Below are 20,422 nucleotides of genomic sequence, written 5' to 3'. Positions count from 1 at the left end.
TTATTTGTTGCCTCATCTAGTCTTGGGGTAGTCACAAATGTAATAACCCATTGCTCCCATGATATTATCCAACTTACATTAATTTTTAAATCTTAAAGAGTCAGAGACAAAAACAAGTTGGCTATGCCATACTAGAGACATTTCTCTGGGTAGACATTAATACTTCTTTTGAAGTGCAGAACAGGTCCTCTGGGAGTGTTGGATGTTTTGATTTAGTTCCTTCATGAAATTATGATGAAAAGTAGCAGGCCTACACATCTCTTTTAGGGATCCAAATGCTATAAACTTTATATCCCTATACCTAACAGCATCATGTGATGAATAGCGTCAAGCTAACATGACAAATAATTATTGCCCTTGCCGTTCTCAGTGAGAAGTGAAGACCATCGTATTTTTTCAAATGAAAGAACCGGAGATATTTATAATAGTAATAACTGAACTATTATTGACATATCAAAATTCAGACCTAAATTGATGATAATTTAAAATGTTTCCCTCAGCATGAAGGATAATATGAAATAACAGTTTTTAATCTTATTATTTAGCACTCAAAGGCAACTTTCATATGAAGTTGATGATTCATAAAATTTTAGTGCTAAATTTATCAGTTAAGTGTATCAAAATCCTTAGTGTGAAGTTTAAATGTGAAATAATATACTGGACCCACTATCCTAAACCCTTACTAATTTGTTGATTATTTCAGTTCTGCCTATTGACCACGTCTATGGTACCTTGGGCATTGTGGGGGCCACCACAACACAACGCTACTCAGATGTCTCCAAACTGAGGGAAGAGATAGAAGGAAAGGGGTCATTCACCTACTTTGCACCAAGTAACGAGGCTTGGGAGAACTTGGATTCGGTGATTATTTTTGTTATAGTTACTGTTATTTCATTTTAATTGATTTATTTACTTAAATATTAATGAAAATTTTTATATCTTTCTATTGTGCTTGTGGAAACCCTGGTGCTGCAGTGGTTAAGAGCTATGGCTGCTAACCAAAAGGTTGGCAGTTCGAATCCACCAGGTGCTCCTTGGAAACTCTATGGGGCAGTTGTACTCTGTCCTATAGGGTTGCTATGAGTCGGAATTGACTTGACAGCAACCCTTTTTTTATTTTTGTTTTTTTGGTTTATTGTGCTTATGTGAGGAAATATAACAAGATGAGCTATTGGGGGAAGGAGCAAACATTTTAATACATCCATAAATAAAAGAACTTCCTAGCAGGCTCATAGACTAATAAAAATAAAAGCAATAAAAAGTGAACTTAAAGGGTCACTTATTATTATTCTTCTTTGTTGTTGTGAAGAAATATATATAATGTTAGATGACATACCTAATAGAAAGATTAGGAGCCTGCTGCAGTTTCAAATCTATATTAAGCTATATTGCATACCAAAACAAACAAAAAAAATGCATAGATATATTTAATTATATATTTTAATTATATTAAATATATATAGCTGTTCATAAATTGTTGGATTTATAAACATGCTTGGAGATTTATATGAAATGTATACGATACATTTGATTTTCAGATTTTTTTGCGTAAGTTGATTTATAACACACTAAATTATTACTCAATTTTTAAATCTGTAAAACCTTCTACTTGATTTGAAGATGACTTGATAATTGCTCCTGGAGCCAAACAATACTTAGGAAAATTTAGGCAGATTCCTCTAGATATTGTCTTGCTATGTCAACTGCATGTTTAACTGCTTGCATGGTAGAACTCTCTCTTCTAGCTGTCTTTCTCCACATCTCTGACCACCTCTCTGTTCCTTTTGCTAACTCCTCTTCTTTCTTGGGAGTCACTGAGTGGTGAAAATGGGTAAGTGCTTAGCTACTAACCAAAGTGTTGGCAGTTCAAATCCACCCAAAGGTGCCTCAGAAGAAAGGCCTGGCCATCTACTTCCAAAAGATCACAGCTGTTGAAAACCCTATGGAACACAATTCTACTCTAACACCCATGGGTGACCATGAACAGGAATTGACTTGATGGCAACTGGTTTGGTTTTTTGTTCTTCTTTCTTGCCTTAAGAATGTTGTTAATTGTCGTTGAGTTGGCTCTGACTTATGGCATCCTTATGCCTTAAAAATAGGCCTTGTCAAAGTCTCTGCTAGGAACTCAACCTGCTCTTTTTATGCACTTCTGATGGCTTCAACTATCACTTAAGTGCATATAAAGGTGAAATTTGCATTTCTTGAACTGTACTTCTTTCTCCTTGGAACCCCAGAAGAATATTTCTAAAGCTTATCTTAATATTTTTCCTTGAATATATCATCTGCATATTAAATAAAAGTTACCTAAATCATATGTCACTTTCTTTATCCCAATAAACAATTGCTTTTCTGCTGTCTTTGCTTCCATAATTAACAGTGTCAGTCATGCAATGTTCAGACTTGAAAATTGCTGGTCATCTTTACCTCCCCTTTCTCCAATTCTTTGAACCTACTGTTAGCCGTATCTCATGTTTTATCTGAAGTGACAGAATCACCTCCTAGCTACTACTCTCAATTCTGCTTTGTATTACTACCAGATTAACCTTCTCAAGGCAGAGTTCTAATCATTGTATTTCCATGCCATAAAATCTTCAATGGATCTCATAGCCCATTTAGTTTACTCCTTATTCAGTGGTGTAGTGGTTAAGAGCTCAGCTGCTAACCAAAAAAGGTTGGCAGTTCAAATCCACCAGCCGCTCCTTGGAAACCCGTGGGGCAGTTCTACTCTGTCCTATAGGGTTGCTACGAGTCAGAACCTACTCGACGGCACCTAACAACAACAACCTTACCCAGCCCTTAAAGTCTTCCTCAATATTGTCCCGTATACCTTTCTAAATTTCTATTAATGTTACCCGATAAATATAAAAATACATGCTGCCAAGCTGGACCACTTTTGTTCTCCCAGTAGTGACCATGTGTCAGCAACTGGACTTAGAATACACACCCAATCCACCTGTTTAAATCCATCTGCTGCTCAATGCTTACCCCCAAAACTGCTTTAAGGAAAGCAGGCCTTCGTCATTTGACTGCTGAAAGCATTTTTTCTCCGTCAGTCAATATCTTACTATGTTTATTTTTATCTGCTGCTATATGATAAGCACTTCAGAGGAAGAGACTTTACCTTACTTATCATTGTACTTCCTGTAGCATCCAGTGCAGTATAATATAGTGCATGGTATTGGATAGATTAAATATTACAGGATGATCGAATTCTTGAATCTATTATAAAATAAATATAAAACCTTTTTAAAACTCAAATATCATATGCACATATAATGTCTTTTTTGTTTTATTTACCACTCAAAGATATTTTACAGATCTGGCAATTTCATACCCCACTAAGCTTTTACTGTACGTCAATCTTGTCTCCTCATCAACACATTCATTTAATACAATTTGTTGTGCCCCTAATAATGTCCAAGCACTCTATCAGATTCATTATTCTTTACAGAATACCTGAATTTTAAAAATTCCTTAATCAATTGAAACAATATGACTTTAAGTTATTTATGTCAATTTTAGTTGACCATTTGGATAATGCCATGAGAAAGTAACAGGAGAGTAGAAAAAAATGTGATTCTAAGATCTTTAATAATTAATCACAATAAAGTAAATGTCACTTTCTTTTTCCCTAGAATGTCCGTAGGGGTTTGGAGAGCAATGTAAATGTGGAATTATTGAATGCTTTACATAGTCACATGGTTAATAAGAGGATGTTGACCAAAGACTTAAAAAATGGCATGATTATTCCTTCGATGTATAACAACCTGGGGCTTTTCATTAACCATTATCCTAATGGGGTAAGTTTCATTAATATAAGTCAGCTTCTGAATAATCTCTCTCTTGATTTTTTGTGCCTTTTATATAATGTTCAAAGGATAATAAAGTGTAGTGAGAACAGTATAAATGGGTACCATGACTCTCCTCCAGATCTAGGACATTAAAGTTTCCAAATCAGTGCCTGATCTCTCCTGAAGAGTCACTGTGAGACAGAAACTAAACTAACAGTAACAGTTCACTCACATTAAACTTAGATGTTCTTAAAGAGAAATTTTTAGTAGTTAATGTGTTTAAATATATATCCAAAAAAAAAAAAAAAATCAGAGAATGTATGTTATTCTCCTGATAGGGGTTCTTATGTTTGGAGGAGTCTTTGTGGGAAACCACCCACAGGACCATAAGGCTCTTTCAAAAGTCAGATTTCCAGGGAAAAAGAGGGTCAGTGATGAGGCGAAATTTGAAAAAGAATTGAATGTATTTACGCAATAATTGTTTCTCTCAGAATTTATTTTAGGACTAATTAGACTTCTTTATACCTACATTAGAAATAGTCTGTGACTATCTCTATAAAAGAAATAGAAAAATAAAAGCAACGATTATTGCTTTTGAAAGAGCAAGTGAAAATAATGTTTGTGCCTTATCTTTTCAAATATGTTAAGTGTAACTAGGATTCTCACCTGGTTTCATTGTCTCTTACAGCTTCTTTTTCAGACCTAGTAATTTGTAAGTCTTCACCCTTAGCATTGCCATTCAGAATGCCAAGTCATTCATGTTACATCTACCAGGACAAATGAAAAACAGGGAAGGGTCTGGCACTGTCAGTTATCACTGGATAGCTCTGATTTTTACCCTTTGATTTTCTCAAACTAATTATAATTTTTGAATTATAGGTTGTCACCGTTAACTGTGCTCGTATCATCCATGGGAACCAGATTGCGACCAATGGTGTTGTGCATGTCATTGACCGCGTCCTCACACAAATTGGCACCTCCATCCAGGACTTCATTGAAGCAGAAGATGACCTCTCCTCTTTTAGGGTGAGGACAAGACCTAACAGCAGATCCTTCGCAGTTATTAAAACTCCTCCTCTTTCTCTGTTGAAATCTAAGAACAAGAACAATGCTATTACATAAATCTGGCAAAAATGCAACAAATATATTTCTTGAAATAAAATTATTTCATTTTACACAGGAAAAATCATCTTGTGTAAAATAATATTTATGTGGATGTGACAGATACAGAATGGTTAGTTATGTGACTATATGTACTTAGTGCCTTTAGAACATGTTCATTTCAGCTATCGCTGTAGTCACATAAATGCTGGCAGAATTCCCATTCCTGCAGGTATGATTTGTGGAAAATTGGAAAACATGTAGTTATTTGTGCCAAAAAGGAATGTTTTAAAGCTCTAACAAGGACAAACTTCTATAGTGAAGGAATCAACTCCCAAAAAAAAAAAAAAAACTCCCAAAGGTCAGTCTAAAGCTGTGTGTTGTCATTTTCTTTTGGATTTTAAGGTGTAAGCTTCTAAAAAGCAGATTTGTGTTTCAGGCAGCTGCCATTACATCGGATATACTGGAAACCCTCGGAAGAGATGGTCACTTCACGCTCTTTGCTCCAACCAATGAAGCTTTTGAGAAACTCCCACGAGGGGTCCTAGAAAGGATCATGGGAGACAAAGTGGCTTCTGAAGGTACTGAACTGTCTTTGCCTTTGAGACATCTCCTAGAATCCCAGGAAGAAAAGGAAATTCTGAAAGATACTCACTCATGCCAATGTTATTAGCTTTGATAAGCAAAGACAAAGAAAAGATTTTATTCTGAGGTCAACAATAAAAATCTTAAAAATTAAAGAGCAGGCAGGGTGTAGTCCTTAAATAGTGAGAATACCCTAAAGGTCACATTGTTTTGGTGTACTACTTTCGAGTAAATAAGTAGCAGATATTGAAAAGGATGAGCAGCTAATGCAAAATACTGCTTAGGTGTTTTGGAATAGACATAACTAACAAAGTCTGTGAGCGGTGCAAATGGCTAATGCGCTTGGCTGTTAACCGAAAGGTTAGAGTTAGAATCCACCTAAAGGCACCTCAAAAGGAAGGCCTGGTAATCTATTTCTGAAAGATTAGAGCCATTGAAAAGTGTATGGAGCACAGTCCTACTCTGGAACATATGAAGTTGCCATGAGTTGGAATCAACTCGGCTATTACTAACAGATAATTTTTCAGGTCTTCTGAAACAGCAATTCTTATTGCTTCCATATCATTATGCTTCATTATATTTCATTATGGTGGCTGGCTTGATCTACCAGATACAGTTTAACTTTCTGGTACTATACAAATAATTTCCTGAAGCTGATCTTCACTTCTTTCCATTTCCTATTGAGTTGAATTGTTTCTGTTGTGTAGTTGATGGCGGGGGGGGGGGGGGAGGGGAAGAAATTCCTAGAACCTAAGCGATTAGAATTTAAAAACTCCTAATCAGTCCTTAGGTCTTAGATATTTATCGAATGTCTTAGTCATACCTAGTTCCACAGTGAAGTGCATCTTTTAAGGAAAAATTTCATTTCCCGTAATCTGAAGGTTGCTTTTCTCTTCTTGTTGCCAGCTCTGATGAAGTATCACATCTTAAACACCCTCCAGTGCTCCGAGGCCATTATGGGCGGGGCAGTCTTTGAGACCCTGGAAGGAAACACCATTGAAATCGGCTGCAATGGTGACAGCATAACTGTAAATGGAATTAAAATGGTGAACAAAAAAGATATTGTTACAAATAATGGTGTCATCCATTTGATTGATCAGGTCCTAATTCCTGATTCTGGTGAGCAACAGTTTCATGTTCTTCTCCTTACTATTATTTATTATGGTGCCTGAAGAGTGTGTCTCAGTAAGTGCATGGAATATGGATGTGCAGAACGAGGAGTGGGATGGTGGCACCAACACAAGAGAAGCTGTGAGCCAGGTACTAGGTCATCAGGCTGTGTAGCCATGGACATTCCACAAATGGAACTTTGGCTTTCCAGGGGTTTTGAGGGCTAATATTTATAAACCACCACGCATCTGTCAGGTTGTTGTACTATGATAGCTTGACATGATGCTGGAAGCTATACCACTGGTATTTCAAATGCCAGCAGGGTCATCCATGATAGACAGGTTTCAGCAGAGCTTCTAGACTAGGAAGAAAAGCCTGGTGATCTACTTCTGAAAATTAGCCAGTGAAAATCCTAGGGATCACAACAGAGCATTGTCTGATATAGTACTGAAAGATGAGGCTGTAACAACGGACTTCAACATACCAACGATCATAAAGATAGTGCAGGACTAGGCAACGTTTGGTTCTGTTGTTGATGGGGTGGCCATGAGTCAGAGCTGACTCGATGGCAACCAACAACAGCACCAACATTTATAAAGGTCTTCACAGTGAAGGGAGTTTTTCTTGGGTAAACAAAAAGGAAAGGTACAACCAAATAGCTTTGGGTAAATGAAAAAGCTGTGACACTCACAAGGGTAGAGACAGATGAGAGGTGAGCAATAGAGGATTAAAGAAAATGGAAAATAGTAAGAAAGAAAGATATTCTCCTTCTGAAATTCCTCATGGTTATCAACCCTAAAAAAGGAAGGCTGGAACTCTTTTTCTAACATGTTGATGTTGCAATAAATAGCTTATAATGTTAGAAAGCAGCCAAGAATTGGTTTACTACTTTTATGATGATAATAATAACACTGATGACATTGACGGGGTGGTGATGGTTTATTTTACAGCCAAGCAAGTTATTGAGCTGGCTGGAAGTCAGCAAACCACTTTCACAGACCTTGTGGCCCAGTTAGGCTTGGCATCTTCTCTGAGGCCAGAGGGAGAGTACACTTTGCTGGCGCCTGTGAATAATGCGTTTTCTGGTACGTCCTGGACTTTGTTGTTCCTCCTCCTACCACAAGCTTTTACTTCTTGATGACCATTTGCAATAAGAAATAATAGACGTTTTACCAGGTGTTGATAAATTTCTGCACAGGCTATGTATACAGCGTGTTAGGACTATGTTGTCTGTTCTAAGCTGTACTTCATTTCAAACAATTATAATGAATAATAACCTATATGGAGTGAAAATTTGTGATAATGGGAATTCAGTTATTCTATAAATATAATCATATCTCCAATACACATATGGATGGGTATATTAATAAATATTAAGAAAAGTACATCTAATTTGTTTATTTGACACCAATATAATAATATTTCGGAATAAATAGGCATATTTTGTACCTCAGAATTTGGAAGGTAAGTATGCTAAATTATAAATAAAAAATGACAGACTATCACACACTTCATATTACTATGTGACATGTTATTAAAAACATTTCATTAATTTAAGGAGTGTTTAGGCTGATGCAATCTGTCACTTTTTCCGGAAAAAAATATTTCAGATAGACATGTTTAAATTGTTAGCAAAATTTTTTCAAAAAAAAGGCAAGGATAACCCTTTTGTACATTTTCCAAATGCTAAATTATGAGATAGAAAATTATTTGTTAGTAAAAAAAACGCAAATTCCTGGGAATGCTATTTTTCTGTTTGTTGTAAAGATGCCCGTGTATGTCGGTACTAACCCACCTTTAAGAGGTTGTGTGCTTTCTCTTTCCAAAAATAAAGATGAGTTTATTAATGATTCATCAATAGTGAATCTATTGATTATCCAATTGTCAGAAATGATTGATGTGGCTAATTGATATCTAAATGACAGAAAAAACCTTTGCCAGCAGTAGGGTTTAGCTGTTGACAATGACCACCACAAGAGTATGTAGCCCTTACAGAGATTAAATCTATTGTTTAGATTGATAGTCATTTGACATAACAGGTCATAGAGTTTCCAATTGGTAATTAGAATTTTTAGCCTTAAGCATTTAGTTTACTCATACGTTATATGAGAGAAACCCAGATCCTTAATATCAGTAGTACCCATGAATTATCCGTTTTCATAATTTTCTGTTATAAGGAAAATTTTAATACTTTCTAAATATAATAATGCTCTCTCTTAATTTATTTATAGATGATACTCTGAGCATGGATCAGCGCCTTCTTAAGTTAATTTTGCAGAACCACATATTGAAAGTAAAAGTTGGCCTTAATGAGCTTTACAATGGACAAAAACTTGAGACCATTGGAGGCAAACAACTCAGAGTCTTTGTGTATCGTACAGTAAGTGAATCACAGCTAAATATCAAACGATAGGCACTTGCCAAAGAATACTGTTACAACAACATTTCTCAGAACTTTTTAAAGTAATTTTTATTGTGCTTTAAGTGGAACTTTACAAATCAAGTCAGCCTCTCACACAAAAACCCATATACACCTTGCTACACACACCCAATTACTCTCCCCCTAATGAGACAGCCCACTCCCTCCCTCCACTCTCTCTTTTTATGTACATTTCGCCAGCTTCTAACCCCTCTACCCTCTCATCTCCCCTCCAGGGAGGAGATGCCAACATAGTCTCAAGCGTCCACCTGATCCAAGAAGCTCACTCCTCACCAGCATCTCTCTCCAACCCATTGTCCAGTCCAATCCATGTCTGAAGAGTTGGCTTCAGGAATGGTTCCTGTCCTGGGGCAACAGAAGGTCTTGGGTTCATGACCACTAGGGTCCTTCCAGTCTCAGTCAGACCATTAAGTCCGGTCTTATGAGAATTTGTGGTCTGCATCCCACTGCTCTCCTGCTCCCTCATGGTTTCTCTGCTGTGTTCCCTGTCAGGGCTGTCATCGGTTGTAGCCAGGCACCATCTAGTTCTTCTGGTCTCAGGATGATGTAGTCTCTGGTTGATGTGCCCCTTTTCCTCTCTTGGGCTCGTAATCGCCTTGTGTCCTTGGTGTTCTTCATTCTCCTTTGATCCAGGTGGGTTGAGACCAAGTGATGCATCTTAGATGGCTGCTTGCTAGAGTTTAAGACCCCAGGCACTACTCTTCAAAGTGGGATGCAGAATGTTTCCTTAATAGATTTTATTATGCCAATTGACTTAGAAGTCCCCTGAAAACATGGTCCCCACACCCCTGCCCATGCTACACTGGCCTTCAAAGTATTCAGTTTATTCCGGAAACTTCTTTGCTTTTGGTTTAGTCCAATTGTGTTGACCTCCGCTGTATTGCGTGCTGTCTTTCCCTTCACCTAAAGTAGTTCTTATCTACTATCCAATTAGCGAATACCCCTCTCCCACTCTCCCTCCCTCGCCCCTCTCATAACCACAAAAGAAGGTTTTCTTCTCAGGTTAAACTATTTCTCAAGTTCTTATAATAGTGGTCTTATCCATTATTGGTCCTTTAGCAACAGACTAATTTCACTCAGCATAATGCCTTCCAGATTCCTCCATGTTATGAAATGTTTCCCAGATTCCTCACTGTTCTTTATTGATGCGTAGTATTCCATTGTGTGAATATTCCATAATTTATCCATTCATCCATCCGTTGTTGGGTACCTTGGTTGCTTCCATTTTTTGCTATTGTAAACAGTGCTGCAATAAACATGGGTGTGCATATATCTGTTCTTGTAAAGGCTCTTAAATCTCTAGGATATATTCCCAGGAGCGGGATTGCTGTATCCTATGGTAGTTCTATTTCTAGCTTTTTAAGGAAGTGCTAAATCGATTTCCAAAGTGGTTGTACCATTTTACATTCCCACCAGCCGTGTATAAGTGTTCCAATCTCTCCAAAGCCTCTCCAACATTTATTATTTTGTGTTTTTTGTATTAATGCCACCCTTATTGGAGTGAGATGAAATCTCATTGTAGTTTTGATGTGCATTTCTCTAATGGCTAACGATCGTGAACATTTCCTCATGTATCTGTTAGCTACCTGAATGTCTTCTTTAGTGATGTGTCTGTTCATATCTTTTGCCCATTTTTTAATTGGGTTATTTGTCTTTTTGCAGTTGAGTTTTTGCAGTATCATGTAGATTTTAGAGATTAGGCACTAATCAGAAATGTCATAGCTAAAAACTTTCTCCCAGTCTGTAGGTAGTTTTTTTACTCTTTTGGTGAAGTCTTTGGATGAGCATAGGTGTTTGGTTTTTAGGAGCTCCCGGTTATCTAGTTTTTCTTCTACATTCTTTAAAATGTTTTGTATACTCTTCATGCCATATATTAGGGCTCTTAACATTGTCCCTATTTTTTCTTCCATGATCTTTATCGTCTTAGATTTTATATTTAGGTCTTTGATCCATTTTGAGTTAGTTTTTGTGCATGGAGTGAGGCATGGGTCTTGTTTCATTTTTTTTGCAGATGGATATGCGGTTATGCCAGTACCATTTGTTAAAAAGACTTTCTTTTCCCCATTTAACTGTTTTGGAGACTTTGTCAAATATCAACTGCTCAAATGTGGATGGATTTATGTCTGGATTCTCAATTCTGTTCCATTGGTCCATGTATCTGTTGTTGTACCAGTACCAGGCTGTTTTGACTACTGTGGTGGTATAATAGGCTCTAAAATCAGGTAAAGTAAGGCCTCCCACTTTGTTGTTTTTCAGTAATGCCTTATTTATCCAGGGCCTCTTTTCCTTCCATATGAAGTTGGTGATTTGTTTCTCCATCTCCTTAAAGAATGTCTTTGGCTAAAACGATAAAGATCATGGAAGGAAAAATAGGGACAACGTCAGGAGCCCTAATACAAGGCATAAACAGAATACAAAACATTACCAAAAATGACGAAGAGAAACCAGATAACTGGGAGCTCCTAAAAATCAAACACCTATGCTCATCTAAAGACTTCACCAAAAGAGTAAAAAGACCACCTACAGACTGGGAAAGAATTTTCAGCTATGACATCTCCGACCAGAGCCTGATCTCTAAAATCTATATGATTCTGTCAAAACTCAACAACAAAAAGACAAACAACCCATTCAAAAAGTGGGCAAAGGATATGAACACGCACTTCACTAAAGAAAATATTCAGGCAGCTAACAGATACATGAGAAAATGCTCTCGATCATTAGCCATTAGAGAAATGCAGATTAAAACTACGATGAGATTCCATCTCACTCCAACAAGGCTGGCATTAATCCAAAAAACACAAAATAATAAATGTTGGAGAGGCTGCGGAGAGATTGGCACTCTTATACATTGCTGGTGGGAATGTAAAATGGTACAACCACTTTGGAAATCTATCTGGCGTTTTCTTAAACAGTTAGAAATAGAACTACCATACAACCCAGAAATCCCACTCCTCAGAATATACCCTAGAGAAATAAGAGCCTTCACAGGAACAGATATATGCACACCCATGTTTATTGCAGCTCTGTTTACAATAGCAAAAAGCTGAAAGCAACCAAGGTGTCCATCGATGGATGAATGGTTAAATAATTATGGTACATTCCCACAATGGAATACTACGCATCGATAAACAACAGTGACAAATCTGTGAAACATTTCATAACATGGTGGAACCTGGACGGCATTATGCTGAGTGAAATTAGTCAGAGGCAAAAGGACAAATATTGTATAAGACCACTATTATAAGATCTTGAGAAATAGTATAAACTGAGAAGAACACATACTTTTGTGGTTATGAGGGGGGGAGGGAGGGAGGGTGGGAGAGGGTTTTTTACTGATTAGTTAGTAGATAAGAACTACTTTAGGTGAAGGGAAGGACAATACTCAATACAGGGAAGGTCAGCTCAACTGGACTGGACCAAAAGCAAAGAAGTTTCCGGGATAAACTGAATGCTTCAAAGGTCAGCGGAGCAAGGGCGGGGGTTTGGGGACTATGGCTTAAGGGAACTTCTAAGTCAATTGGCAAAATAATTCTATTTTGAAAACATTCTGCATCCCACTTTGAAATGTGGTGTCTGGGGTCTTAAATGCTAACAAGCGGCCATCTAAGATGCATCAATGGGTCTCAACCCACCTGGATCAAAGGAGAATGAAGAACACCAACGTCACACGATAACTATGAGCCCAAGAGACAGAAAGGGCCACAGGAACCAGAGACTTACGTCATCCTGAGACCAGAAGAACTAGTTGGTGCCCGGCCACAACGGATGACTGCCCTGACAGGGAGCACAACAGAGAATCCCTGAGGGAGCAGGAGATCAGTGGGATGCAGACCCCAAATTCTCACAAAAAGACCATACTTAATGGTCTGACTGAGACTAGAGGAATCCTGGCGGTCATGGTCCCCAAACCTTCTGTTGGCCCAGGACAGGAACCATTCCCGAAGACAACTCATCAGACATGGAAGGGATTGGACAGTGGGTAAGAGAGAGATGCTGATGAGTGAGCTACTTGTATCAGGTGGACACTTGAGACTGTGTTGGCATCTCCTGTCTGGAGGGAGGATGGGAGGGTAGTGAGGGTTGGAAGCTGGCAAAATTATCACAAAAGGAGAGACTGGAATAGCTGACTCATTAGGGGGAGAGCAAGTGGGAGTATGGAGTAAGGTGTATATAAACTTATATGTGACAAACTGACTTGATTTGTAAACGTTCACTTGAAGCTCAATAAAAATTAAAAAAAAAAAAAAGAATGTCCTTGGGATTTGGATCAGAATTGCATTAAATGTATAGATCGCTTTTGGTGGAGTAGATATTTTTATAATGTTAAGTCTTCTTATCCATGAGCAAGGTATGTTCTTCCACTTTTGTAAGTCTCTTTCGGTTTCTTGCAGAAGTGTTCTGTAGTTTTCTTTGTATAAGTCTTTTACATCTCTGGTAAGATTTTTTCCTAAGTATTTTATCTTCTTCGGGGCTACTGTAAATGGCATTGATTTGGTGATTTCCTCTTCGATGTTCTTTTTGTTGGTGTAGAGGAATCCAACTGATTTTTGTATGTTTATCTTGTATCCCAATACTCTGCTGGACTCTTCCATTACATTCAGTAGTTTTCTGGAAGATTCCTTAGGGTTTTCTCTGTATAGGATCATTTCATCTGCAAATAAACCACTGCCATCTGCAAATAAACCCAAAAAACGGTTTTTACTTTAATTCTTCCTTACCAATCTGCATGCCCTTTATTTCTTTATCTAGCCTAATTGCTCTGGCTAGGACTTCTAGCATGTTGAATAAGAGTGGTGAAAAAGGGCATCCTTGTCTGGTTCTGGATCTCAAGGGGAATGTTTTCAGGCTCTCTCCATTTAGGGTGTTGGTTGTTAGCTTTGTATAGATGCCCTTTATTATGTTGAGAAATCCTTCTATTCCTATTTTGCTGAGAGTTTTTATCATGATGTGTTGAACTTTCTCAAATGCCTTTTCTGCATCAATTGATAAAATCATGTGATTCTTGTCTTTTGTTTTATTTATGTGGTGGATTACATTAATTGTTTTTCTAATGTTGAACCATCCCTGCATACTTGGTACAAATCCCACTTGGTCATGGTGAATTATTTTTTGATATGTTGTTGAATTCTATTGGCTAGAATTTTGTTGAGGATTTTTGCATCTATGTTCATGAGGGATAGAGGTCTATAATTTTCTTTTCTTGTGGTGTGTTTACCTGGTTTTGGTATCAGGGATACGGTGGCTTCATAGAATGAGTTTGGTAGTATTACGTCCTTTTCTATGCTCTGAAATACCTTTAGTGGTAGTGGTGCTAACTCTTCCCTGAGAGTTTGGTGGAACTCTGCAATGAAGCCGATGGACAGGGTTTTTTTTTTGGTTGGGAGTTTTTTGATTACCTTTGCAATCTCTTTTTTTTTGTTATGGGGCTATTTAGTTGTTCTACCTCTGTTTTTGTTAGTTTAGGTAGGTAGTGTGTTTCTAGGAATTCAACCATTTCTTTTAGGTTTTCAATTTGAGTATAGTTTGTCATAGTAATCTGATATGATTCTTTTAATTTCAGTTGGGTCTGTTGTAATATCGCCCATCTCATTTCTTATTCTGGTTATTTGCTTCCTCTCTTGTTTTTCTTTTGTCAGTTTGGCCAGTGGTTTATCAATTTTGTTGTTTTTTTTAAAAAAAAAACAGCTATTGGTCTTGTTAATTCTTTCAATCGTTTTTGTGTTTTCTATTTCATTTTGTTCAGCTCTGATTTTCATTATTTGTTTTCTTCTGGTGCCTCTGGGTTTCTTTTGTTGCTCTCTTTCTATTTGTTCAAGTTGTAGGGATAATTCTTTGATTTTGGCCCTTTCTTCTTTTTGGATGTGTGCATTTATTGACAGAAATTGGCCTCTGATCACTGCTTTTGCTGTGTCCCAAAGGTTCTGATAGGAAGTGTTTTCATTCTCATTGGATTCTCTGAATTTCTTTATTCCATCATTAATGTCTTCTATAATCCAGTCTTCTTTGAGCAGGGTATTGTTCAGTTTCCAAGTGTTTGATTTCTTTTCCCTGCTTTTCCTGTTATTGATTTCCACTTTTATGGCCTTATGGTCAGTGGAGATGCTTTGTAATATTTCAATGTTTTGGATTCTGCTAAGGCTTGCTTTATGACCTAATATGTGGTCTATTCTAGAGAATGTTCCATGTGCACTAGAAAAGAAAGTATAGTCAGTTGTTGTTGTGTGGAGTGTTCTGTGTATGTCTACGAGGTCAAGTTGGTTGATTGTGGCATTTAGATCTTCCGTGTCTTTATTGAGCTTCTTTCTGGATGTCCTGTCCTTCACCAAAAGTGGTGTGTTGAAGTCTCCTGCTATTATTGTGGAGCTGTCTATCTCACTTTTCAATGCTGATAGAGTTTGTTTTATGTATCTTGCAGCCCTGTCATTGGGTGCATAAATATTTAATATGGTTATATCTTCTTGGCGTATTGTCCCTTTAATCATTATATAGTGTCCTTCCTTATCCTTTCTGATGGATTTAACTTTAAAGCCTATTTGGTCCGAAATTAATATTGCCACTCCTGGTCTTTTTTGGTTGTTGTTTGCTTTATACATTTTTTTGCCATCCTTTGAGTTTTTGTTTGTTTGTGTCTCTAAGGTGTGCCTCTTGTAGGCAGCATATAGATGGATCCTGTTTTTCAATCTATTCTGCCACTCTCTTGTCTCTTTATTGGTGCATTTAGGCCATTTACATTCAGGGTAATTATGAATTTAGTGCTCCCATTTTGATGTCTTTTTGTGTGTGTTGACAGTTTCTTTTTCCCACTTGATTTTATGTGCTCAGTAGATTTTCTTTATATATTGCCCTTTCCCCATATTTGTTGTTGTTGATTTTGTTTCTGCTGAGTCTGTATTTTTCCCTTGTATTTTATTTTGATGAGTAGGATAGTTAGTCACCTTTGTGGTTTCCTTATTACTTACCCCTATTTTTCTAAATTTAAAACTAACTTTTACTTCTTTGTATCACCGTATCTTCCTCTTCATATAGATGGTGTACGATTACATTTCTTAGTCCCTCTTTATTATTTTAATGTTGTCTTCTTTTATATAATAACATCGCCGTCATCCTGTGTTGGGCTTTTTTTTTTTTTTATCTTGCCTTTTTTTTTTTGGATTTCCCTGTCTGGGTTGAATTCTGGTTGCTCTGCCCAGTGTCTAGTCTTGGGTCGATACCTGATATTATTGATTTTCTAACGAAAGATCTCCCTTTAGTATTTCTTGTAGTTTTGGTTTGGTTTTTACGAATTTCCTCAACTTGTGTTTATCTGGAAATGTCTTAAATTCACCTTCATATTTAAGAGACAGTTTTGATGGATATATGATTCTTGGTAGGCAATTTTTTTCCTTCAATTTTTTAAATATGTCATCCCTGCATGGTTTCTGCTGAGTAGTCCGAGCTTATTCTTATTGGCTCTCCTTTGTAGGTGACTTTTCTTTTATCCCTCACTGCTCTTAAAATTGTCTCTTTATCTTTGGTTTTGTCAAGCTTGATTATAATATGTCTTGGTGACTTTCTTTTAAGATCTACTTTATGTGGAGTTCAATGAGCATCTTGGATAGATATCTTCTCATCTTTGACAATATCAGGGAAGTTGTCTGCCAACAAATATTCAACAATTTTCTCTGTATTTTCTCTTATCTCTCCCTGTTCTGGTACTCCAATAGCTCGTAGGTTGTTTCTCTCGTTAGAGTCCCACATGATTCTTAAGGTTTCTTCATTTTTTTTTAATCTTTTATTTGATTTTTCTTCAAATATATTAGTGCCAAGTGATTTATCTTCGAGTTCAGAAGTTCTAGCTTCTACTTGCTCAATTCTGCTCCTCTGACATTCTATTGAGTTATCTAATTCTGTAATTTTATTGTTAACCTTCTGAATTTCTGATTGCTGTCTGTGTATGGATTTTTCCAGCTTATTAAACATTATGTTCCTGAAAAATCTTCCTAATTTCTTCAGTTGCTTTATCTGTGTGTTCCTTGGCTTGTTCTGCGTATTGCCTCATTTCCTTCCTGATGTCTTGAAGGGTTCTGTATATTAAACTTTTGTATTTTGCATCTGGTAATTCCCAGAATGCACTTTCATCTAGAAGATCCCTGGATTCTTTGTTTTGTGAGCCTGTTGCAGTGATCATGGTTTGTTTCTTTATGTGACTTGATATTGACTGCTGTCTCTGAGCCATCTATAAGTTATTGTATTAGTTTATGCTTACTGTGTCGTAGCTGCTTGCTTTGTTTTGTTTTGGTATATCCCTATGGGTTGCTTGAGTGAGCTAGCTTGATTATTTTCACCTTTGGAGCTCTGGTGCCCTGTCCCCAGCTGGCTAGAGCTGTTATCAGGTATATCAGTCTAGGAGCCCATTCAGTTTTCTTGTATGAATTCAGCTCAGGTTTCTAGGTAGCTGAGATCAAGTGTGTGGTATATGTTCTGTCCTACAGTCTTAGAGGGGCAGGGGTAATTGGCGTATATACCGGTATCTGATTGCAGCAAGAGGTCACTCTCTGGACAAGGCAGGGGGCTGAGAACTGACCCCCAAGTGTCTCTGAGGAAAATGTGCCTCCGTTCCCTAGGGCATGCTGGTGGTTGGGTTCTGCAGAGGGACCATGGGCACCCAAAGTTTTGGGGTGTAAGGACTGGGGGCTACCAGTTATCTTTGGACCCCTGTCGCAGGTGGCTGGGTGATCTGAGTGGAGCTACCAGTCCTTAGGTCCCTGATGTGGGTAGGTGAAGACCTTGTTTAGTAGGCAAAGCAATGTCAAATGTCAAACACCCACCTCTCCACTGCATAGCTGAAATGGTTGGCGTTTACCAGCAAGGGTCTATTCTTCTGAAATAGGCCCACACAGGTCCATGCAGAAGGGGGAGGTGCTCAAGGTCCAGGGATAGTTTATGCCTGGGTAGGAGCCACTTCTGTCCTGAGCTCCCCTGGTTAATGGAGGTAGCAAATTATCTTTTCCCCCCAGTTGCAAATTTTTTCTTTCCGCATGGCTGGGAGGATGGTTCTATGTGCTCACCCAGGCCTACTAAGGCCCAGGGATTCAGCTGCTGAAGCCAGCTTGTTGGGGGGAGGGGGCAGGGTAACATATACGCAAGTACTTTGCTTTTGCCGAGAGTGCCATTCTCCTCAGGTTCCAGAGGTGTGAGTAGGCTGTGTGGCTGGCTGCTTCTCCCTGAGGAAACTGCGGCCAAATGCTAGTAACAGTCCTCCACCACAGCTGCCGCCGCTCCAGGAATGGTGCCTGTGGGCTCCCCACAATTCAGGTCTGGTAACTCCTCTCCGCTCCTGAACAGCCTCTTCCTCCCCCGCCCCTCGGTTCATTGTCTAAGTTTGCCTTTGATGCTCATGGCTCCCAGCTTGTCACAAATATACTCATTTCACTTGTTTTTTCGGGTCTTTGTTGTAAAGAGGGCTTGACAGAAGCATCTGTCTATTCCACCATCTTGGCTCCGCCTCCTCTCAGAATTTTTAGTATGTGATTTGAATAGCAAATCTTCATAGGCAGATCTGGGATATGGGTCACTTGGGTGAAGAAACACTGTTAGGAAAGTACACAAAAAGCGCTATGTATTAATAATTAAGAGACTTTGACTTGTTCCATTATAAATACCTTTGTTATAAAGTATCACTTATTTCAATTTCAGAAAGTACCGAGACTCCTCAAAAATAAGCCTTTGATTCATAGATCACTTTATAGTTTGCAAGGTAATTTTTAGATAAAATTGAGTATGTAGGATGACCTTTTAATGTTAAGATTCTTTATAATAAGCTTTACTCAGCAATTGAATCTTACTGGATGACTTTCAAGATGAACTTATACAGATATACAGAGATTTTTATGAAATAGTTCAAATGGATTATCTGTGGAAAACTTGTATAAAACATTACTTATCAAAGTTGCAGTAAAACTAATGGTACCACTCAGTTTCTGTCCAGTCAACACATGCAGCTACTGTTAAACCAAAACCAAACCAAACCCACTGCTGTCGAGTTGATTCTGACTCATAGCGACCCTGTAGGACAGAGTAGAACTGCCACATAGAGCTTCCAAGGAGCGCCTGGCAGATTTGAACTGCTGACCTCGTGGTTAGCAGCTGTAGCACTTAACCACTATGCTACCAGGGTTTCCACTGTTAAAAAGTTTCACAAGAAAACAAATATTTCCTAGAATTGGATATGACACACAGTAGCTTTTCACTATATTTCCATCATTCCAAGACATGCATTTTAATGACTCAGAAAATAGGATATATTTTAAATTACACATAAATATGTATTACATTTGTTTAAAAACTATCATCACTAAAGCACTGATTTGATTTACAGTTGAATGGGTCTTAGAGTCCAAACCGTAGAGTAAATTTTTGTTTAATTGAATCTAAAGAAAAGGAAGATCAAAGGAGCACTGCAGTCACTGGAAACTTTATGGTTAAGACTGACCTAACAAAGGTGTAGGGAGTCCCTGGGTGGTGCAAATGGTGAAATGCTCAGCTACTAACTGAAAAGCTAGCAGTTCCAACCTACCCAGCAGTGCCTTGGAAGAAAGTCCTGGTGATCTACTTCTGAAAGATCACAGCTGTTGAAAACCCCATGGAGTGCAGTACTACTCTGAAACATGTGGGGTTGCTTTAAGTTGGAATCAACTCAATGGCAACTAGTTCGGTTTTTTAAAAGAGGTCTGGAGAAATAGTTAGAACCTGGAGAGAAAGAGAGCAAAAACAGTGGAAAACATTGAGTGGAATTCTATGGAAGTTTTGCAATTTACTGACAAATCTGATAGAAGCTTGAGGGAGCTTGAATAGTAGTAGAAAACCTGGTTGGATAAGAACTGTGAGATCAGATTGTGCAAAACCTTCAAAAGAGGAGAGAAGCTATTTCCTCTGGCCTAAAAGGTCAGGTGACCTCTCAGAAGGGTCTGTCCCAAAATGTAATTATGCAGCTATATCCACATAAGAAATTTCAAGTAAGGAAATGGAGAGCATGCATCTTTCTTTTCCTTGCCAGGCCGTCTGCATTGAAAATTCGTGCATGGTGAGAGGAAGCAAGCAAGGAAGAAATGGCGCTATTCACATATTCCGAGAGATCATCAAACCAGCAGAGAAATCACTACATGAAAAATTAAAACAGGATAAGCGCTTTAGGTAAGCTTATTAGTTTCATTTCCACAAAGTAATGGAGCAATTGGCATTTTTTTCTTTTTTTAATCAGTTAATACCCCAAAAGCCATTCAGCCTCCTGTTTTGCTAAGAACAGAATTTAGAATAAGAATTCGTTGCTAACGTTTTCAAAATTGACATATGTTTTAAACACTATTTCTTTTTCTCCTTGGTACAACTTAATATAATTTGGTAAGCAAAAAAG

At 37.8% G+C, this 20,422-nt stretch overlaps 1 protein-coding gene across 4 annotated transcripts in view; it reads left to right on the top strand.

The window, feature by feature from the left end:
- POSTN (periostin) overlaps positions 1-20,422 on the top strand; it is a 47,600-nt gene that overhangs the window by 7,530 nt on the left and 19,648 nt on the right. For all 4 annotated transcript variants that reach the window (XM_049853368.1, XM_049853366.1, XM_049853369.1 and 1 more), the window contains exons 4-11: positions 704-861; positions 3,639-3,803; positions 4,674-4,820; positions 5,335-5,476; positions 6,387-6,599; positions 7,541-7,675; positions 8,822-8,970; positions 20,066-20,202. In XM_049853368.1, coding sequence (XP_049709325.1) covers positions 704-861; positions 3,639-3,803; positions 4,674-4,820; positions 5,335-5,476; positions 6,387-6,599; positions 7,541-7,675; positions 8,822-8,970; positions 20,066-20,202 — 1,246 coding nt within the window. The remainder of the gene's footprint in view (positions 1-703; positions 862-3,638; positions 3,804-4,673; positions 4,821-5,334; positions 5,477-6,386; positions 6,600-7,540; positions 7,676-8,821; positions 8,971-20,065; positions 20,203-20,422) is intronic.

Source organism: Elephas maximus, chromosome 14 (assembly GCF_024166365.1).
Source record: "Elephas maximus indicus isolate mEleMax1 chromosome 14, mEleMax1 primary haplotype, whole genome shotgun sequence".
In the NCBI taxonomy this organism is placed as follows: Eukaryota; Metazoa; Chordata; class Mammalia; order Proboscidea; family Elephantidae; genus Elephas; species Elephas maximus.
The sequence above is the reverse complement of the archived record's forward strand: the minus strand, read 5'-3'. Positions and strand labels throughout refer to the sequence as shown.